Source organism: Mobula birostris, chromosome 25, assembly GCF_030028105.1.
Source record: "Mobula birostris isolate sMobBir1 chromosome 25, sMobBir1.hap1, whole genome shotgun sequence".
Taxonomy (NCBI): Eukaryota; Metazoa; Chordata; class Chondrichthyes; order Myliobatiformes; family Myliobatidae; genus Mobula; species Mobula birostris.
In genome coordinates, this window is record NC_092394.1 from 3,810,327 (window position 1) to 3,833,678 (window position 23,352).

General features: G+C 50.1%; 1 protein-coding gene across 6 annotated transcripts in view; it reads right to left on the reverse strand.

Annotated features, from left to right (window-relative positions):
* Window positions 1–8,600: 8,600 nt before the first annotated feature.
* The window catches only part of ncbp3 (nuclear cap binding subunit 3), a 40,728-nt gene continuing 25,976 nt past the window's right edge, over window positions 8,601–23,352 (reverse strand). For all 6 annotated transcript variants that reach the window (XM_072243388.1, XM_072243387.1, XM_072243386.1 and 3 more), the window contains 5 exons: window positions 19,845–19,951; window positions 18,541–18,787; window positions 15,874–16,043; window positions 11,750–11,896; window positions 8,601–9,065 (listed from right to left, as the gene is read on the reverse strand). In XM_072243388.1, coding sequence (XP_072099489.1) covers window positions 8,794–9,065; window positions 11,750–11,896; window positions 15,874–16,043; window positions 18,541–18,787; window positions 19,845–19,951 — 943 coding nt within the window. In that variant the 3' untranslated portion in view covers window positions 8,601–8,793. The remainder of the gene's footprint in view (window positions 9,066–11,749; window positions 11,897–15,873; window positions 16,044–18,540; window positions 18,788–19,844; window positions 19,952–23,352) is intronic.

The window sequence follows — 23,352 nt, forward strand, 5'->3', positions numbered from 1 at the left end:
TGATTCAGTTTATTGTCACACAACCGTACGTGTGTGTACCACCAAACCAGACAACGTTCCTCTCAACCAGGGTGTCACTCACACTCACTAATTATGAAGTAATATCAACACTAGAATTTTATTTACTTAGCGTGGAGTCAGCCCTCCTGGCTGTTCGAGATGGGCTGCCTCAGAACCCCAACCCTGATTAACCCAAAGGTAACCACAGGATGACCAGTTAACCTACCCGTTACGACTTTGGACTGTGGGATTTTACTGAGGCACCAGGTGAAACCCACACGTTCAGCAGGGGAGGGTGTACACAGACTCCTTACAAAACAGCGCCGGAACTGATCTCCTCGAGCTGTAATAGCCTCGCACTAACCACTATGCTACCTTGGTTCCCAAATAGTTAAATGGTAAGGTGTATTTACGACATGTTAAAAAGTATACAGTATAACACCACTGGCACCTCAGGTGTGATGAGACCTGGGTGGCGACAGGGAGTTCAGTCGTCTCACGGCCTGGGGAAGAAGCTGTTTCCATCCTAACGGGCCTTGTCCTAATGCCACGGTACCTCCTGCCCCTCACTTCATCCATGAACCTGAGATCCCTGTGATTAGTCGGGCTCTGAGGTGTGCAGAGGGTCAGAACCCCCTCCCTCCCGTCCCAGTGGCCTGAATCATGGCCAGCTCAGCTAACATTCACCTCCCAGGGTTTGGGATGACCCAGTACAGTGAAATCCAACTTGCCTCCTTCCTGCTGTCCGTGATTCCCTGTGTGCGTCTGTCCTGGAGAACCACTGGCTCCACCCTGAACACCCCATTCAGAGGTCCCTTCATGTGCCTGCCCCTTGTGATACAGCACAGAACCATGCTAGTGAAGGTGCATTCATCTGTATTTGGCTCAGACCCATTCCTCTCCCTGAATGTGTCCCTGTGTGCTTTAAATGCTCTATCTGCCCCTCCCCCATTTCCCCACTACCCTGTGTTGCCCCATGACCCCCCATTTCCCCCATGGTAGGCTTATTCAGAAAGTTAGAAGGCATGGGATCCAGGGAAGTTTGGCCAGGTGGATTCAGAATTGGCTTGCCTGCAGAAGGCAGAGGGTGGTGGTGGAGGGAGTACATTCAGATTGGAGGATTGTGACTAGTGGTGTCCCACAAGGATCTGTTCTGGGACCTCTACTTTTCGTGATTTTTATTAACGACCTGGATGTTGGGGTAGAAGGGTAGGTTGGCAAGTTTGCAGATGACACAAAGGTTGGTGGTGATGTAGATAGTGTAGAGGATTGTCAAAGATTGCAGAGAGACATTGATAGGATGCAGAAGTGGGCTGAGAAGTGGCAGATGGAGTTCAACCCGGAGAAGCGTGAGGTGGTACACTTTGGAAGGACAAACTCCAAGGCAGAGTACAAAGTAAATGGCAGGATACTTGGTAGTGTGGAGGAGCAGAGGGATCTGGGGGTACATGTCCACAGATCCCTGAAAGTTGCCTCACAGGTAGATAGGGTAGTTAAGAAAGTTTATAGGGTGTTAGCTTTCATAAGTCAAGGGACAGAGTTTAAGAGTTGCGAGGTAATGATGCAGCTCTATAAAACTCTGGTTAGGCCACACTTGGAGTACTGTGTCCAGTTCTGGTCACCTCACTATAGGAAGGATGTGGAAGCATTGGAAAGGGTACAGAGGAGATTTACCAGAATGCTGCCTGGTTTAGAGAGTATGGATTATGATCAGAGATTAAGGGAGCTAGGGCTTTACTCTTTGGAGAGAAGGAGGATGAGATGAGACATGATAGAGGCATACAAGATATTAAGAGGAATAGATAGAGTGGATAGCCAGCACCTCTTCCCCAGGGCACCACTGCTCAATACAAGAGGACATGGCTTTAAGGTAAGGGGTGGGAAGTTCAAGGGGGATATTGGAGGAAGGTTTTTTACTCGGAGAGTGGTTGGTGCGAGGAATGCACTGCCTGAGTCAGTGGTGGAGGCAGATACACTAGTGAAGTTTAAGAGACTACTAGACAGGTATATGGAGGAATCTAATGTGGGGGCTTATATGGGAGGCAGGGTTTGAGGGTCGGCACAACATAGTGGGCCAAAGGGCCTGTACTGTGCTGTACTATTCTATGTTCTATGTTCCCCACTACCCCGTGTTGCCCCATTTCCCCACTACCCCATGTTGCCCCATGGTTCCCCATTTCCCCACTACCCCGTGTTGCCCCATGACTCCCCCATTTCCCCACTACCCCATGTTGCCCCATTACTCCCCCATTTCCCCACTACCCCATGTGGCCCCATTCCCCCCCCGCCGTCCCACCCAAGTCATCCTGTCTATTGAGGCACTGTTTCCGTCCCCCCATTTTGGAGAAGTTCTGTTTCGGGGCAATATTACAGACTGTTTATCGTTATTTCCACTACCCCCCCCCCACCACCACCACCATTTCATTTAGAGATACAGGCGGGACTGGCCCTTCCAGCTCCACCGCCCCACCGATCTAACACGAGCCTTTCAGGGGACTGTTTACAGCCACTGGACTGTGGAGGAAACCGGAGCTCCCGGAGGAAACCCACGCGGTCACTGGGTGAACGTACAGACTCCTTACAGAGTGCGCCGGAACTGAACCCCGTATTCGAACTGTACGGGGCGCGGTGTAACAGCGTCGCGCTAACCGCTCTCTTACCAATTCTCAGCCTCGCAGCCGCCCCCACACCCGGCGCCGAGGGGCAGTGGGCTCGGGTGGTCCGAGGGTGAGGGGTGGCGAGTGCGGGACCTGGTTAACCAGCGCACCTCTCTGTTCTTATCGCTGAGAGCCTCGAGATTCGCCCGCTGAGAAAACCACCGTAACCGGTGAACACGCTGGGCTCGTGGGGGTTCGGGAGGGTGTCGGCCGGTTGGGAGGGAGCTGAAACGAGAGGGCGGCAGGGCGGCCTAGTTTACCTGTTGCAAACCCGAAACGCGGTGGTGATCCTTAGAAGCGGCGTTTCGTGGGGCAAGGCTTCTCTGAACTGTGAATGTGGAGGAAAAGAGTGTGTGAGAGAGAGAGATATACATATACAGAGAGAGAGGAGACGGGCACGGTGCACGCTCCGCGATCCCCTCCTCCGTCACGGCGTACGGGACTCCGGTGCGGTGAGTGGGTTGTGTCGTGGCGTTTGTGTAATTATACAAATAAAGATTGCGCCGTGTTCACGTTGGGCCGTGATTCCTTTGCTCGCTCGCCGCTGCCTCTGACCGTTCCGCATTCACCGGCGTTAGGGACGTGGTGGGGCTCTGCGAGGGACCCGGGTGAGGGTGAGGGTTGGTGTCACCCAGCGGGAGATCAGTGACGCGTCCCGCGGCGAGAAGAAAAGCTTAAACGCAGAACTCACCCGGACAGAGGTTCGAACAACCGCGCATTCAGCGTAACAATCTCACACGGTGATTCATTCCAAGATTCATGATGGCTTACTGACACTTCAGTGTAGAGGAGAATGATATTGTTGTTTCTCTAGATCCGATACAGCACGAAAAATAAAATAAACATTAATTTAAAAACACAATAAATATAAATACACAACAAGATTGGTTATCTACACAGATTGATTGTCTGTCCATAAAGTGACACTAGGTACAGGAGTGTCCGTACATCAGGTGACTGGCAGGAAATGATAAAGTAGTGGTGGTTGGGGGTGTGGAGGGGTGGGTGAGTGGGTGGGGGTGTTGATCAGCCTCACTGCTTGGGGAAAGTAACAGTTTTTGAGTCTGGTGGTCCTGATGTGGATTCTACACAGCCTCCTCCCTGATGGGAGTGGGACGAACAGTCCATGAGCAGGGTGGGTGGGATCTTTCATGATGTTACTGGCCCTTTTCCAGCTCCTCCCTGTATATCTGTCATTGATGGCGGGTAGGCGGGTGTGGGTGCCGGTGATGTGTCGACCAGTTTTGATGACCTGCATTCCTGTCCGCCACGGCGCCAATTTCTGAGCCGCATCGCCCGCTGATGGTCGCGCACCGACATGGCACAGTTCAGATACAGCCACACATATTGAAACAGCCCGTCTCTCACCGACCCGGCCCCCGCTTGTTTTGGCCCAGCGGGATGGGGCCGAATGACTGTAGAAAAAGCATTGGCAGGACCCCGTTTTATCTAAGAAAGGATACGCTGGTATTGGAGATGGTCCGGAGGAAATTCATGGGAATGAAAGGGTTAACGTATGAGGAGCGTTTGATGGCTCCGGGTCTGTATTCACTGGTATTTAGAATAATGGGAGGGGGTCTCATTGAAACCTATCGAATATTGAAAGGCCTCGATAGAGTGGATGTGGAGAGGATGTTTCCTATAGTGGGGCGGTCTAGGACTAGAGGACACAGAGATGAGGAGGAATTTCTTTAGCCAGAGGGTGCTGAATCTGTGGAATTCATTGTCACAGACGGCTGGGGAAACCAGGTCGTTGGGTGTATTTAAAGCGGCGGTTGATAGGTTCTTGATTAGTCACGGCGGCAGAGGTTACGGGGAGAACGGGGTTGAGAGGGGTGATAGATCAGCCATGATAGAGTAGGCTCAAAGGGCCAAATGGTTTACATTCACTGACGAGATCCCACTGACAGCAGTGTACACGTCCCAGTGCTTGTGATAGGTTTATTCAGCATTACTCACCTGCAGAAGACGGATCCACACATTAGAATGCTGTTCCTGGACTACAGTTCAGCTTTCAACACCATAATTCCCCTCCAGGCTTGACAAGAAGCTCAGAAACCTCGGCCTGCACCCCGCGTTGTGCAGCTGGATCCTGGACTTCCTACCGGATCGCCGACAGGTGGTGAGGATGGGCTCCCTCACCTCTGCCCCTCAACACAGGAGCCCCCACGACTGTGTCCCAAGTCCCCTCCTCTACTCCCTACACAACTCTGTAGGTGTGTTGCCATGCACAGCTTCAATCTGCTGATCCTCTGCCTCCCCTCCCCTCAGGGTTGTGTCCTGAGTCCCCTCCTCTACTCCCTTTACACCCACGACTGTACTGTCGCACACAGCTCCAATCTGCTGATCAAATTTGCAGATGACACGACATTGATCGGCCTTATTTCTTGCGGTGACCAGACAGCCTACAGAGGAGAGGTTGACACCCTGACACGGTGGTGCCAAGATAACAACCTCTCCCTCAATGTCCAAACAACAAAAGAGCAGATTGTGGATTACAGGAGGAATGGAGACAGGCTTGCCCAGATCAACATCAATGGGACGGCAGTTGAGTAGTTTCATTTTCCTCAGTATACACATCACTAAAGGTCCTACCTGGATTATACGCACTGGCTGTGTAGCAAAAAAAGCACAACAGCAGCTCTTCCACTTCAGGTGACTAACGAAGTTCGGCATGAGCCCCCAGATTCTCAAGACCTCTACAAGGGCATAATTGAGAGCATCCTGACTGGCTGTATCACTGCCCGGTACGGGAACTGCACCAACCTTGATTTCTGGGCACGGCAGAGTGGTACGGACAGCCCAGCGCATCTGCGGGTGTGAACTTCCCTTCATCGAGGACATTTACAGCAGCAGGGGCGGAAAGAAGGCCTGGAAGATCATCGGGGACACCAGTCACCCCAACCATAAACTGTTTCAGCTGCAAACGGTACCGCAGCATAAAAGCCAGGACCAACAGGCTACAGGACAGCTTCTTTCTACAAGCCATGAGACTTATAAATTCATGTCTGTATATTGCGGCGGAATCATAACGCAAAGATTTTTACTCCCTTGCGGTGTGGGATGGATGTAAAATTTAAAGAAATTCAATTCAATTCATTGGGTCGGGTGGTCAGTCGGTGGACGAGGAGTTTTCCGGTTCAGACCTTCGTTCACCAGTGTAATACCGAACGTAGCACCCTTCGGCCCACAATGTAGTATCGAACCGTATTCAAATGGCCAACTAAACGATACAGCACAACACTGTTGTGCCAACATATATAAACCTCCTCCACAATTAACCCTTCCCTCCTCCATAATCTAACCCTTCCCTCCTACAACCCTCCCTCCTCCGCAATTAACCCTTCCCTCCTACAACTCTCCCTCCCCCACAATCTAACCCTTCCCTCCTACAACCCTCCCTCCTCCACAATCTAACCCTTCCCTCCTACAACCCTCTATTTGCCGATCTAAGAGTCTTTACCACCACTCCTGGAAAGGGTGGTTCCGTGCACCCACTACTCCATGTAAGAACACTCATCTCTGACACCCCTTAAATTCTCCTCCAATCACCATAAATAGATGTCCTCATGGAAAAATCTCTAGCTATGCAGAGTACCACAGACAAAATGCTGGAGGAATTCAGCAGGCCAGGCAGTACCTATGGAGAGGAATAGTCAATGATTCAGGCTGAGACCCTTCATCCTTCTCCATAGATGCTGCCTGACCTTCTGTTCCTCCAGCATTTTGTGGGTGTTACACTAGATTTCCAGCATTCGCAGAATCTTCTGTTTTTATTTCTCTGCTGTCCACTTGATCTGTGCCTCTTATCATCTTGTGCACCTCTATTAAGTCACCTCTCATTCTCCTTCTCTCCAAAGAGAAAAGCCCTAGCTCACTCAACCATATGCTCTCTAATCCAGGCACCATCTTGATCTCTATGCTGTCTCAATAGTTTCCACATCCTTCCCATAATGAGGTGACCAGAACTGAACTCAATATTCCGAGTGTGGTCTAACCAGGCCTTGTTGTAGGGTTTGGAGGCTTGTGTGCCTCAAGGACCCAGAGAGCTGTGCAGGCTGGAGTCAGGGTTTTATGCTTTGGCTCTTCGTAGAGCCACCCATACCAAACAGGTCAAAGGGTAGAGGCCAGACTAAGAGAGGTCCACCTGTCCTCCAGGTTCGGGGCACCCTGACTGGTAAAACAAAATTGTTACAGAAACAGCAATGAAAAATCCTTCTGTAGTTGAGTGTGATGATATTTCTCCAGACTCCAGCTGGGACACATGACTGACATAATGAAGCTCTGAACACCGCCAGAGATTGAGGACCTTCAGCACTTCCCAAATGCCAGCGATGTAATGGGCAGTAAGGCCCAACCAGGGCTTTACAGAGCTGCAACATCACCTTGTGGCTCTTGCTCTCAAGACCGACGTACCATATGCCCTCTTAACCACTCTGTCAACTTGCACAGCAACTCTGCAGGACGTGGTCCCCAAGATCCCTCCGTTCCTCGACACAGCTAAGAATCATGCCTTTATCCTTAACTCTGCCTTCAAATTCCATCTTCCAAAGTGAATCACTTCACACGTCTCTCTGAACAGAGCAGTCAAACACTGTAGAGCATAGATCATAGAATGATTAAAATGAAATTGTTTCACCATTGAACAGGTCACAGTTTGAGGATAAAGGCGAAGCCTTTTAGGACCGAGATTAGGAAAAACTTCTTCACACAGAGAGTGGTGAATCTGTGGAATTCTCTGCCACAGTAAACAGTTGAGGCCAGTTCATTGGCTATATTTAAGAGGGAGTTAGATATGGCCCTTGTGGCTAAAGGGATCAGGGGGTATGGAGAGAAGGCAGGTACAGGGTTCTGAGTTGGATGATCAGCCATGATCATAATAAATGGTGGTGCAGGCTCGAAGGGCTGAATGGCCTACTCCTGCACCTGTTTTCTGTGTTTCTATGTCACTCTCTGGGTATCCTGCAGTGACTCAGCTCCTGACACCCATTTATTCCAATCCCCAACTCTATTGGTTAACTAATCCTCTGTCCATGCTGATACGTCACTCCCAACTCTATGCATCCTTATCATATGGATAACTCTCATGTGGCACCTCATCGCACACCTTCTGGAAGGTGTACAAGTCAAGAGTGTGATGGAGGATGCCCCACCTGCCAGGTGAGGGCAGCTCCAATGACTCACCCTTTCACTTTTTACTTTGAACCAACAGCAACAGAGGAGAAGGCAGCCTTTTCCCTTCTGGAAACTCATTCTCTCCCTAGTGTAGGGGCAGCAGAGTGTACTGTTGAGAAAACAGAACTGCTTCGGGGACTCAGACATTGGTTGCTGGATGTAAGTACTGGAACAGGAAAGCATGGGGGTGTCAGAGGTAGTTTGTTCTACACAGAGAATGGTAAGTGTGTGGAACAATCTACTGGGGCGGTACAGTACTGCCCAACCTGAGGCCACAGATCCTTGCTTACTGTTACTGGAACCCCTGGCCTAACACTTTACAGTGACGACATCTGATGTGCTGCCCCCCAGCACATCCTCGGACTCAAACGATATATTTCACCGTGTTTCAAAGTACATGTGAATAATAAAGCTCATCTAATCTCACAGGGAAATTTCACAGACTCTTACATGGATGATAGAAAAATGGAGGGCAATGTGGGAGGGAAGGGTTAGATTGATTTTGGAGTAGCTTAAAAGGTCGGCACAACATGGTGGGCTGAAGGGCCTGTATTGTACTGTTCTATTCTATGTTCTTAAGACCGCCCATTAACTGCACCTTCTCAAGACTTTTGGCTTTGCCAGTGACTCGGCTTCTTGTGAATGAGTCAACAGTATGCCATTCCTATGGATTGTAAACTCTGTATCTCTTCACAGAGAAGCGGGGAGGGGAGCAGGGGCAGCCAGTGCTTGTGACAGGCAACACACAAGTAAATCCAACCCACAAACTGGCTTTCAAGCTTAACTTTAATTCGGTCATAAAATGAAATGTAACATGGCGGAGGGGTGTGGGGGGGCTCAGGGATGGGGGATTAAACACACCAGATTTCAGCCCAGGGCCGGCTACTGTCCATTGGGGTACCCAGAGCTGCCATTTCTCCCTCGGTGGAGGAGCAAAGTTCCTGACTGGGGTGCCTGGAAGTCACGATTCGCTGTCTGAGGTGGAGCTTTCCCGGCTGATCTCGATCTGGAGCGAGGGCAGGTTGTCCAGCCGACTCTTCTTGTGTGAGCGTTCCTTCTCCCGGATCAGGGCACCCCAGGCTCGCTGCAGTGCCGTGTCGCCATCCTCTTCCTTCTCCTCTCCCGCTGCCGGCTCCTCCTCGTCCTTCACCGCAGGAGCGTCCTTGTCCGCCTCTTTCTCCGGCAACTTCTCCCCTTTCCCGCGTACCTTCCCTAGACGGCTCCACAAACCCCCTGTTGGGAAGAGCGGAACGTCAGCTTGTGCCAACATCATTATCAAGAGACTGGCCTCTCCCCCAACAAGGCATGGAGGTGAGGGAGGGAAGGGTGGGAGGTAGGGGGAGTGAGGGAGGTCAGGGAAGGTAGAAAGAGGCAAGTACACACACATTATCACCAAGAGCAAATGCTTCAAGTTGAAGATTGGCAAGAATTTATTTAGAATCCAATAAAATGTCTGAAACAAGTTACAGAAACCAGGTGAGAGTAAACATCAGGCATATTGTGGTCACCCCACTGTAGGAACGATGTGGAGACTTTGGAGAGCATGAACTAATTTCAAGTCTTTTGCTCAGTACTGTAGAACTCGAGTTAGGCTGCAACTGGTGTATTGCATACAGTTCTGGGCACCTCATCATAGGAAGGATGTCGAGGCTTTGGAGAGGGTGCAGAAGAGGTTACCAGGATGTTGCCTGGATTAGAGGGCACGTGCTGTATCGAGTGGTTGGACAAACTTGGGTTGCTTTCTCTGGAATGACGGAGGCTGAGGGAGATCTGATTGAGGTTTATAAGATTATGAGAGGGACAGATAGTGTAGACAGACAGTATCTTTTATCCCCAGGTTTGAAATGTCTAATACCAGAGGGCATGCATTTAGGGTGAGAGGGAGTAATTTCAAAAGAGATAGGAGGTAAGATTTGCTTTTTCCTCAGAGTGGTGGGCGCCTTGCAAAGGGTGGTAGAGGCAGATACGATAGAGGTATTGAACAGTCTCTGAATGTGAGAGACATGGGAGGACGGGGACACTGTGTAGACAGACGGGACAGGTTTCGTTGGGCATCTGATTACTGATGAGTTCAGCAGGATACAGTAGGCCGAAGGGGCACAACGCAGATAGTTGAAGCTTAGAGTCATCAAGAAGTATAGCACAAGAAGTATAGCCCATCTAGTCTGTGCTGAACCATTTAAACTGCCCATCAACCTGCACCCAGACCATATCCTTCCTATCCATGTACCTAGCCAAACTTCTCTTAAACGTTAAACTGAGCTCATTCCACACTCTCACAACCCTGAGTGAAGAAGTTTCTCCTCATGTTCCACTTAAACTTTTCACCTTTCACCCTGAACCCGTGACCTCTAATTGTAGTCCCACCCAACCTCAGTGCTTGCATTTACCCTATCCATACCCCTCAGTTTTACATATCAAATTTCCCCTCAATCGTCTACATTCTAAAGAATACAGTTCTAACCTATTCAATGTTTTCTAATAACTCAGGTCCTCCAGACCCAGCAACATTTGTACAGTTTACAAATTTCTCTGTAGTCTTTCAACCTTGTTTACCTATTTCCTGTAGGTAGGTGACCAAAATTGCACACAATACTCCAAATGAGACCTCACCAATGTCTTATACAACTTCGACAATAACATCCCATCTTCTGTACTTAATACATTGATTTAGGAAGGTCAATGCGCCAAAAGCTCTCTTTATGACCCGATCGACCTGAGATGTCACTCTCACTGAGTGGACCTGTGTTCCCAGATCCCTCTGTTCTACTGCACCCTTCAGTGCCCTACCATTTACCGTGTAAGGTCTACCCTGGCTGGTCCTACCAAAGTGCAAAACGTCACACTTGCCTGCACTAAATTCCATCTGCCATCTTTTTCTGCCCATTTTCCCAGCTGGTTGAGATTTGCTGCAGGCTGTAATAGCCCCTTTTCACTGTCTACTACACCCCCAAGTCTTGGTGTCATCCGCAAATTTGCTGATTCAGTTTATCACATTAGCATCCAGATCATTGATATAGACGGCAAACAGCAAAGGACCCAGCACCGATCCCCCGGGGACACCGATAGTCACAGGCATCCATCTCCTACCACTCTCTGGCTTCGCCCAGAAAGCCAAAGTCTAATCCAGTTTACTACCTCCTCCTGAATGCCAAATGACTGAGCCTTCTTGACCAACCTCCCATGCAGGACTATGTCAAATGCCTTGCTGAAGTTTACATAGACAACATCCATTGCCTTGTCTTCATCAACTTTCCTGGCAGCTTCCTCAAAAAGCTCTACAAGATTGGGTAGACATCACCTACCAGGCACAAAGCCATGCTGACTGTCCTGAATCGGTCCATGCCTATCCAGTTCCTCAGAATACCTTTCAATAACTTTCCCACTACTGATGTCAGGCTCACTGGCCTACAACTTCCTGATTTGTTTTTAGAGCCTTTCTTAAACAGTGAAGTGGCATTGGCTCCCCTCCAATCCTGTGGTACCCCTCCTGTTGCTAAGGATGATTTAAAAATCTCTGCCAGGGTCCGTGCAATTTCTGCACTTGCCTCCCACAAGGTCCGAAGGAACAGCTTCTCAGATCCCGGCCTCAAGACAGCAGACAGCTCCTCTGTTATCTGTACTGCCTCGTATCTATAGATTCTGTACCCAGTATCTGTAGAAGCCCTGAAGATTCTCCTTCGCCTTGTCTGTTGGAGCAACCTCAGGGCGAGGGTTAACTAGGTGATGCAGCTTGATGGGCCAGAAATGCCTGTTCTGCACTCTCTCTCTAACTAAATACATTTTTATTGAGGGAAATCATGTCTGACGTACTTTGAGGATGCAAGGAACAGTGTGGATAGAGCTACAGCAGACACTGCCTCTGACCGTTCACCTCCTCCCTGCAAGATTAGCCTGCTGAAACAGGGCGAACTTACCCGTTTTCTTGCCCTTGTCCGGTGGGAAGCTCCTGCTGTCCTGTTTGGAAAAGCCCAGCCTGCTGTGGACGTCTGTCTGAGGCTCACGCCGGCTGACACTGACGCTGTGTGGCGAGTGCGGCCGCTTCCCCAGCCTCTGCCTCACACCTGCAACCGAAACAGAAAGCAGAGTGGCAGTGAGAGGTTGCCTGGCGATGCCTCGACTGGAGATCAAATGTAGACACACACACACAGACACAGACACGCAGACTCACAGACACACGGACTCACACATACACACACACACACACACACACAGAGACTCACACAGACACACACACACACACACACGGACTCACACAGACACACAGACACACACACACATAGCTGATGTGCAGACGGAGCTCGGGAGCCAAGTGCACAGCTTGTTGAAAGCGGCCACACGGACCGACAGGAGGGTAAATAAGGCGTACGGCATGCTTGCCTTTATTAATCACGGAACTGAGCTCGAGGTGAGATGTTGTAGCTTTATACAGTCTGGTCAGACCACTATAGGAAGGGTATCAAGGTTTAAGAGGCGGCGCAGAAGAGGTTTACCAGGATGCTGCCTGGATTAGAGGGCACGTGCTATAACGAGAAGCTGGACAAACCTGGGTTGTTTTCTCTGGAGCAGTGGAGATTGAGGGGAGATCTGACAGAGGTTTAAAGGTTTATGAGAGTCATAGATAGAGCTGACAGACAGTTCTATTTCGCAGGGTTGAAGTGTCTAAGAGCAGAGGGAATGTATTGAAGGTGAGGGGCAGAGTTGTGAATTGGTTTCTGATTGTCAGGTACTGAGGTACAGAGTACCATTCATGCAGATCACTCAATTACAACAGTGCATTGAGGTAGAATAAGATTAAACAACAGAATGCAGACTCATGTTACAGTTACAGGGACAGTGTAGCGCAGGGAAACAGTGAGGTAGATTGTGAAGTCAAGTGTCCCAGGCGACCGTTCGATACCTTTATAACAGCGGGCAGAAGCTGACCTTGAGCCTGGTGGGACGTGCTTTCAGACTTTTGTTTCTGCCCGCTGGCAGAAGAGAGAGTGTCTGGGAAGGATGCTTTGCCAAGGCCGAGGGAAGTGTAGATGGAGCCCGTGGAGGGGAGGCTGGTTCCAGTTATGTTCTGAGCTGTGTTCACAACTCTCTGCTGTTCCCTCCAATCTTGGACAAAGCAGCTGCTGTACAAAGCTGTGAGGCTTTCAAATGGTGTATCAAGCAAAATTGGTGAGGGTTGAAGGAGATATGCCCAAAGTTTCTTCAGCCTCTTTAAGCAAGATTAAAGTGTTACATATGAGGAGCATTAGATATGTCTGGGGCTGTACTCACTGGAGTTTAGAAGAATGGGGGGGAGCTGGGGTTCTAACAGAAACCTAACAAAAAATGAAAGGCCTAGACAGAGTGGATCTGGACGGGAGCCTAAGACCAGAAGGCGCAGCCGCAGAATACAAGGACATCCCTTTTGAACAGAGATGAGGAGGAATTTCTTTAGCCAGAGGATGGTGAATCTATGGAATTCATTGTCACAGACAGCTATGGAGGCCAAGTCATTGAGCAGAGGCTGAGGGTTCATGATTAGTCAGGGTACAACAGTGGGGGGGGGGGGGGGGGGAGGAGGCAGGAGAATGGGGTTGAGAGGGATAAAAAATCAGCCATGATGGAATGGCAGGGTGGACTTGATGGGCAGAATGGCCTCATTCTGCTCCTATGTCTGACGGTCTCAATGTTGATCTTGTGATGAACATTGTCAGTCTGAAATGAAGCAGAGGAACGTGGCAGCACTGGCTGCTGGGAAACCGCGTACTGCCGGTGTGGTGTAAGCATAAGCTGGGGACACAGGAGGTTGCAACGGCTACTCCAGCCCCAATCAACTTGAACATGGACTGTACACGTGTGTGGGAACGGGGACTGTACCAGTGACTGAGCTGAACATGGGCTGTACACGTGTGTGGGAACGGGGACCGTACCAGTGAGAGCTGAACATGGACTGTACACATGTGTGGGAACGGGGACCGTACCAGTGACTGAGCTGAACATGGACTGTACACGTGTGTGGGAACGGGGACCGTACCAGTGACTGAGCTGAACATGGACTGTACACGTGTGTGGGAACGGGGACCGTACCAGTGACTGAGCTGAACATGGGCTGTACACGTGTGTGGGAACGGGGACCGTACCAGTGACTGAGCTGAACATGGACTGTACACGTGTGTGGGAACGGGGACCGTACCAGTGACTGAGCTGAACATGGACTGTACACGTGTGTGGGAACGGGGACCGTACCAGTGAGAGCTGAACATGGACTGTACACGTGTGTGGGAACGGGGACCGTACCAGTGAGAGCTGAACATGGACTGTACACGTGTGTGGGAACGGGGACCGTACCAGTGACTGAGCTGAACATGGACTGTACACGTGTGTGGGAACAGGGACCGTACCAGTGACTGAGCTGAACATGGACTGTACACGTGTGTGGGAACAGGGACCGTACCAGTGACTGAGCTGAACATGGACTGTACACGTGTGTGGGAACGGGGACCGTACCAGTGAGAGCTGAACATGGACTGTACACGTGTGTGGGAACAGGGACCATACCGGTGACAGAGCTGAACATGGACTGTACACGTGTGGGAACAGGGGCCGTACCAGTGACTGAGCTGAACATGGACTGTACACGTGTGTGGGAACAGGGACCGTACCAGTGAGAGCTGAACATGGACTGTACACGTGTGTGGGAACAGGGACCGTACCGGTGACAGAGCTGAACATGGACTGTACACGTGTGGGAACAGGGGCCGTACCAGTGACTGAGCTGAACATGGACTGTACACGTGTGTGGGAACAGGGACCGTACCAGTGACTGAGCTGAACATGGACTGTACACGTGTGTGGGAACGGGGACCGTACCAGTGAGAGCTGAACATGGACTGTACACGTGTGTGGGAACAGGGACCGTACCGGTGACAGAGCTGAACATGGACTGTACACGTGTGGGAACAGGGGCCGTACCAGTGACTGAGCTGAACATGGACTGTACACGTGTGTGGGAACAGGGACCGTACCGGTGAGAGCTGAACATGGACTGTACACGTGTGGGAACAGGGACCGTACCGGTGAGAGCTGAACATGGACTGTACACGTGTGGGAACAGGGGCCGTACCAGTGACTGAGCTGAACATGGACTGTACACGTGTGTGGGAACAGGGACCGTACCGGTGACAGAGCTGAACATGGACTGTACACGTGTGTGGGAACAGGGACCGTACCAGTGACAGAGCTGAACATGGACTGTACACGTGTGTGGGAACAGGGACCGTACCGGTGACAGAGCTGAACATGGACTGTACACGTGTGGGAACAGGGGCCGTACCAGTGACTGAGCTGAACATGGACTGTACACGTGTGTGGGAACAGGGACCGTACCGGTGACAGAGCTGAACATGGACTGTACACGTGTGTGGGAACAGGGACCGTACCGGTGACAGAGCTGAACATGGACTGTACACGTGTGTGGGAACAGGGACCGTACCGGTGACAGAGCTGAACATGGACTGTACACGTGTGGGAACAGGGGCCGTACCAGTGACTGAGCTGAACATGGACTGTACACGTGTGTGGGAACAGGGACCGTACCGGTGACAGAGCTGAACATGGACTGTACACGTGTGTGGGAACAGGGACCGTACCGGTGACAGAGCTGAACATGGACTGTACACGTGTGTGGGAACAGGGACCGTACCGGTGACAGAGCTGAACATGGACTGTACACGTGTGGGAACGGGGACCATACTGGTGACAGAGCTGAACATGGACTGTACACGTGTGTGGGAACAGGGACCGTACCGGTGACAGAGCTGAACATGGACTGTACACGTGTGGGAACAGGGGCCGTACCAGTGACTGAGCTGAACATGGACTGTACACGTGTGTGGGAACAGGGACCGTACCGGTGACAGAGCTGAACATGGACTGTACACGTGTGTGGGAACAGGGACCGTACCGGTGACAGAGCTGAACATGGACTGTACACGTGTGGGAACGGGGACCATACTGGTGACAGAGCTGAACATGGACTGTACACGTGTGGGAACGGGGGCCGTACCAGTGACAGAGCTGCTCCCTGCACTGGGCAGCTGTCTCTCTGCCAGTTGCCGTTTCTCTTGCAGCAGCAGCCGGACGTCCGACACCTTCTCCGCCGAAAGCCTGGAACCGATCCGGCTCTTCACGTTGCTGGACACAATTGTCATGTTCGTTTCTGGCCTTATGGAATTCCTGGAGAATCAGAGCACCGGATAAACATGAGGATATGTTCACAGCAGGAGCGCCGCACGGCTGTAGCAACCTCTGGAAGCTTTGGCATAAACTAAACAAAACACTGCAGAAACTCAGCAGGTCGGGTAGCGTCTACGGAGAGGAACAAACTGTTGATGTTTCAGGCTGAGACCCTTCACCAGGACTGGAAACGAAGGGGGCAGAGCCAGAGTAAGGTGGGTAGGGGAGGGGGAGGAAGGAGTAAGGGTACAAGCTGGCAGGTGAGCCCAGGTGAGGGGGAAGGTTGGTGGGTAGGAGAGGGGGTACTGAAGTGAGAAACTGGCAGGTGATAGGTGGAAGAGGTAAAGGGCTGAATATGGAATCTGACAGGAGAGGAGAGGAGAGTGGACCATGGCAGAAAGGGAAGGATAAGGGAAACCAGAGGGAAGTGATGGCCAGGAGAGAAGAAAAAAGGGGAAAGAGGGAAGCGGGAGGGAGAAAGAGAAGACAAAGGGGGTGGTACAATAGCAATTAGTGCAATGCTATTACAGAGTCAGCGACCCAGGTTCAATTCCCGCCCCTGTCTGTAAGGAGTTTGTATGTTCTGCCATGACTGCATGGGCTTCCTCCGGGTGCTCTGGTTTCTTCCCACATTCCAAAGACAAACCGGTTAGTAGGGTAATTGGTCACATGGGTGTAATTGGATGGTACAGGCTCGATGGGCCAAAGGGCCTGTTACTGTGCTGTAAAAGTAAATAATAAATAAATAAATAACTGGAAGTTAGAGGAATCTGTGTTACTCTTTCTACTTTTTAGAAACATAGAAAACCTACAGTACAATACAGGTCTTTTGTCCCACAATGCTGTGTCAAACATGAACTTACTTCAGAAATTACCTAGGGTTACCCACAGCCCTCTATTTTTCTGAGCTCCATGTACCTGTCCAGGAGTCTCTTAAAAGACCCTATTGTATCCGTCTCCACCGCCACTGCCAGCAGCCCATTCCACGCACTCACCATCCTCTGAGTAAAAAACTTACCCCTGGCATCTCTTCTGTACCTACTTGCAAGCACATTAAACCTGTGCCCTCTCGTGCTAGCCATTCCAGCCCTGGGAAAAAGCCTCTGACTATCCACACGATCAATGCCTCTCATTATCTTGTACACCTCTATCAAGTCACCTCTCATCCTCTGTCGCTCCAAGGAGAAAAGGCTGAGTTCTCATGTTCCCCAATCCAGGCAACATCCTTGTAAACCTCTCTGCACCCTTTCTATAGTTTCGACATCCTTCCTGTAGTGAGGTGACCAGAACTGAGCACAGTACTCCAGGTGGGGTCTGACCAGGGTCCTATATAGCTGTAACATTACCTCTCAGCTCCTAAATTCAATTCCACAATTGATGAAGGCCAATGCACCGTATGCCTTCTTAACCACAGAGTCAATATGTGCAGCAGCTTTGAGTGTCCTATGGACTCAGACCCCAAGATCCCTCTGATCCTCCACACTGCCAAGAGTCTTACCATTAATACTATATTCTAACATCATATTTGACCTACCAAAATGAACCAACTCACACTATCTGGGTTGAACTCCATCTGCCACTTCTCAGCCCAGTTTTGCATCATATCAATGTCCCACTGTAACCTCTGACAGTGCACGATCTCCCATTTTACCGTGTTATATTCCACTCAGCAGTTTATTCAATCAGCTTCCATCCCTCCCTGACCACCCCCAGATCCTTCTGGATTTCCCTTACAAACCACATTCCAAAAACACTATCAGTGGAAACTTGGGATACCTTACACTGCCTCCTCATCCTAATCCCTGATACAGAGCCAATGGGCCGAATGACATGATTCTGTCCCTATGTCTTATGGAATAACAGGGGCCCCAGCCAGATCCCCGTCGGTCACTCCAGTTCATCCTGCCTTTTGTGTACACACCCTAGCCATCAGACCTGTCTCCCCACACCAGATTAGATGTTATTAAAACTTGTGACATGTGGATGAAAACACACAGTTAAACGTGTCGTTTGCGTCAATGACCAATACGGTCTGAGGATGTGCTGGGGAACAGCCCACAAGCATCACCACGCTCCCAGTGCCAACACAGCATGCCCACAACTTACTAACCTCATACAAACATCTTTGGAGTGTGGGAGATGACCAGAGCTCCCGGAGGAAACCCACACGGTCACAGAGAGAATGTACCACGGTGGGAATTGACCCTGGTCACTGGTGCCGTAATAGTGTTACGTTAACTGCTACGCTACCCGAGAGATCCAGACTCTCCTCATTTGTCCAAACACATCCAATCACTGCCCTGCGTCCACCGGCAGACAGAGTGGATCATTGCCCTGCGTCCACCGGCAGACAGAGTGGATCACTGCCCTGCGTCCACCGGCAGACAGAGTGGATGTGAGCTCCGCCAGACTGGACTGCGTTACCTTTCATTTGCACATCTGGTTGGGGACAGGATGCAAACCGAGGGGGGGAGAGGCAGCAGAGTTGAATACCCACCTTATGGTCTTCAGCTGAGCCTCGACCTCGTCCGCGTACATCGTCATCTTCAGACTCTTCTTGGGCGAAGGCATTGAGATCATCTTCAGCTCGAGATCATAGTCCATCTCGTCAGAGTCTGAGCCCCGGGGGCTCCAGTGCCCGCCAGTGCGGCTGTCACTCCGGTACTCCACCACTACCCGGTCGTCCGCCTCCATGTCCTGCTCTGCCTCATCCTCCTCATCCTCCTCAGGAACGTTCCCCAGACCTGCAGGCAGTGAAATACAATCAGACCGGCAGGCACCCAAGGGAATGTTCAGCAGAGAGGTGTGATCACAGATGGGAGTAACCTGGTCTGTAGACACGTCCATTCCATCTCCAGGAACATTCAACCCCCCTCCCCCTCTCCCTCTCATTCCAAAAGCTGGAAACATGTGGAACTGGGCATAGTACAGTCCAAGCACAGATTCAGAACTCATTTCAAATGCTAAGGCATTGGTCATATCAGATTTGGAATATTGTGAGCAGTTGGGACCATATCTAAGAAAGGATGTGCTGGCGTTAGAGAAGGTTCAGAGGAAGTTCATGAGAATGATCCAGTGAATGAAAGGGTTAATTTATGGAGAGTGCTTGGGAATGATAGGGTATAAGTATGAGGAGCATTTGATGGCTCTGGGCCTGTACTCACTGGAGTTTAGAAGAATGGGGGCGGTGGAGCTGATTGAAACCTATTGAATATTGAAAGGCCTCGAAAGAGTGGACGTGGAGAGGCCATTTCCTATAGTGGGGGAGTTTAGGACCAGAGGGCACAGCCTCAGAATAGAGGGACGTCCATTTAGAACGGAGACGAGGAATTTCTTCAGCTAGAGTATGGTGAATCTGTTGAACTCATTGCCACAGACGGCTGTGGAGGCCAAGTCATTGAGTATATTTAAGGTGGAGGTTGACAGGTTCTCGATTAGTCAGGGTGTGAAAGGGGTGGAGGAAGATGGGCTTGACACGAGCAACGGGGATTAGCGTAGATGAGTGCCAATGTCTGAGTGGGTCATTTCTGTCCTGTATGTTTCTATAATTCCAAGACCGGTACAATTGCCAGCCTCCTAAGAAGGGACCTGCCCCTCTCCTCCATACTTGCTGAAGATCTTTGCCAGTTATATTTTTCTAGCCTTTCTCAAGGATTATTGATTAGTAACACACTTGCTCGACATGCAGGCCATTTCCTGCGTTCTGATTTATCTCAGCTTTCCAGCATCTGTGGGACTGTATTAGAGCACCAGCAGAGACCCACCCACGAGGAACCCGCGGCCACACCAGTGCAGACTGACCAGTGTGGTGGTGCTTGTAATGCGACGCCAGCCCCACGTCATCGGGCAGGAAGCTCTTCCTTTTCAGGATGTCCCTCTGGATGCGCCTCGCATGGTAACGCCGCTTCCTGCAGAGAGAGACACCCCTTCGTGAGATCCCACCACATTCAGCATGAGTGAGCTGCCAGAGGGATTGGTCAAAGCAGGCAGAATTACAACACCGAAGAGGCAGATCATCAACACAAGAGATTCTGCAGACACTGGAAATCTACAGCAACACACAAAATACTGGAGAAACTCAGCAGGTCGGGCAGCATCTATAGAGGGGAATAAAGAGTGGATGTTTTGGGATGAGACCCTTCATCAGGACTGGAAAGGAAGGGAGCAGAGGCTAGAATAAGTGGAGGGGAAGGAGTACAAACTGGCAAGTGATAGGTGAGAGGGAAGGAGTCCTCATGAAAGACCTCAGCCTGAAACGTTGACTGTTTATTCTCCTCCCTAGGTGCTGCCTGACCTGCTGAGTTCTTCCAGTATTTTGTGAACATTATAGAAGCATTTGGATAGGTGCCGAGAGGGGAGTGTTATGGGCTGAATGCAGGCAGCGAGGGTGCTGTGTTTTTCTTCCTTCTCCCATCTGCGTGAGATGTGGGACATTTGAGAGACTTTGAACTTTTACTGTGCTCATGGACTTCTTCATCAAGTTATGGTATTGTTGCACTGTTGTAACTATATGTTATAATTATGTGGTTTTGTCAGTTTTTCCAGTCTTGGTCTGTCCTGCGTTTTTTGATATCACACCGGAGGAAATATTGTATCATTTCTTAATGCATGCATTACTAAATGACAATAAAAGAGGACTGCGTGTCTTCATCATCTAATTTAATCATGGGCTAGTTGGGCCAAAGAGCCTGTTTTGTGCTGTATTACTCCAGGATTCTGTAAAGACCGCAGGCACTCAGAACCTTAGTGCTCACAGTAGAGGGGCGGAACTTGCCTGTGGCAGAGACCTATGGGTCCAGCAATCTTGCTGACACACACCCTACAATTCTGTGCCAGAGGTGACACCCTCCATGTGAGATTATTCTGGGATCTGACGGTTAGTGGCTCCAAGGGATGAGGAGAGCAAGCACAGGATTTCATTGCACCTGTCACTGCTGCATCTCCACTTACAGTAAACATGCACCCGCTTCAGACTTAAGCATGTAATGCCAAGCGTTTGTAAGACGGTGATCAGATGCATTAGGAGGACTGAGAATAGTTTTGGGCACTATAAACAAAGAAAAGATATGCTGGCATTGGGGAGGGTCCAGAGGAGTTCACGAAAATGATCCCAGGAATGAAAGGGTTTACCTATAAAGAACATTTGACTTGAGTCTGGCCCATATTCACTGGAGTTCTGAAGAATGAGGGGGATCCTGTTGAAACCCTCCAAATACTGCAAGAGCTAGACAGAGTGGACAGGGAGAGGATGTTTGTTGTAGGTGAAAGTCTGGGACCAAAGAGCACAGCCTCGGAATACAAGGACATCCCTTTGGAACAGAGACGAGGAGGAATTTCTTTAGCCAGAGGATGGTGAATCTGTGGAATTTATTGTTCGAGACGGCCGTGGAGGCCAAGTTATTGAGTATATTTAAAGCAGAGGTTGTAGGTTTTTGATTAGTCAGGTTATAAGAAGGCAGGAGAGAGGGGTTGAGAGGGATAGTCACGATGGAGTGGTGGCACATACTTGACGGGCGCAAGGCCTCATTCTGCTCGTATGATTTCTGGCATATAGTCATAGTCATACTTCATTGATCCCGGGGGAAATTGGTTTTCGTTACAGTTTCACCATAAATAATTAAATAGTAATAAAACCATAGTAATATGTAAATTATGCCAGGAAATAAGTCCAGGACCAGTTTATTGACTCAGGGTGTCTGACCCTCCAAGGGAAGAGTTGTAAAGTTTGATGGCCACAGGCAGGAATGACTTCCTATGACGCTCTGTGTTGCATCTCGGTGGAATGAGTCTCTGGCTGAATGTACTCCTGTGCCCACCCAGTACATTATGTAGTGGATGGAAGACATTGACCAAGATGGCATGCAACTTAGACAGCATCCTCTTTTCAGATACCACCGTCAGAGAGTCCAGTTCCATCCCCACAACATCACTGGCCTTACGAATGAGCGTGTTGATTCTGTTGGTGTCTGCTACCCTCAGCCTGCTGCCCCAGCACACAACAGCAAACATGATAGCACTGGCCACCACAGACTCGTAGAACATCCTCAGCATCGTCCAGCAGATGTTAAAGAACCTCAGTCTCCTCAGGAAATAGACGGCTCTGACCCTTCTTGTAGACAGCCTCAGTGTTCTTTGACCAGTCCAGTTTATTGTCAATTCGTATCCCCAGGTATTTGTAATCCTCCACCATGTCCACACTGACCCCCTGGATGGAAACAGGGGTCACCGGTACTTTAGCTCTCCTCAGGTCTACCACCAGCTCCTTAGTCTTTTTCACATTAAGCTGCAAATAATTCTGCTCACACCATGTGACAAAGTTTCCTACCATAGCCCTGTACTCAGCCTCATCTCCCTTGCTGATGCATCCAACTATGGCAGACCCCAAAGTCGCTGAAGAAATGTATAAACAGCATCATCTGGAAGGCAGCAGGAAGCGGATGGACTGGGGTTTGAGAACATTTAGCCATCATGCATGATCTACAGGGAAGGAAACTGCTGCCCCCTACTGGTGCTAGCCTGCACCCATCGCCAGCCTCCAGCTGCTCGCATATACTTGTGGTCTGCCCCCAGAAAATCCTTGTGTTTGTTGGTTTTTAGCACCAACAACACATTTCCCCGTTTGTTTGAATGTGTACCTGGTAAGTGAATAAATCTGTCTGAGGATGCTGCCTGGATTAGAGAGCATGATTTATGAGGAAAGGTTGAACGAGCCAGGGCTTTTCTCTTGGAGTGAAGGAGGACGAGAGGCGACCTGATTAGAGGTGTACAAGATGGTATGAGGCAAAGGTAGAGTGAACAGCCAGAGACGCTCCCAGTACACCACAGGACATCCATTTAAGGTGATTGGAGGAAAGTATAGGGGGAAGTCAGAGGTTTTTTTTAAACACAGTGCAGTGGGTGCATGGAACGCGTGGCCTGGTCTGGTGGGAGAGGCAGATACATTAGGGACAATTAAGAAACTCTTAGAGAGGCATATGGATGATAGAAAAATGGAGGGTTTTGTGGGAAAGAAGCATTAGGTTGATCTTAGATAAGGTTAAAAGTTTGGCTCAGCATTGTGGGCCAAAGGGCCTGTACTATTCCATGTTCTATGCCCTCTGCAGACAGCAGGCGAGGCACAGGGTTGCGCTAAACTCTCACAAACTGCATGGAAGATAGATATTCAAAGCAAGGGGCCACTATCAACACTCTCAGGCGGCGAGGAATGGATAAGTAATCCAGAATAACATGAGGATCCCATGGGACGGCACAGTAGCGTAGTGGTTAGCACAACGCTTTATAGTTTCAGTGACCCAGGTTCAATTCCCAC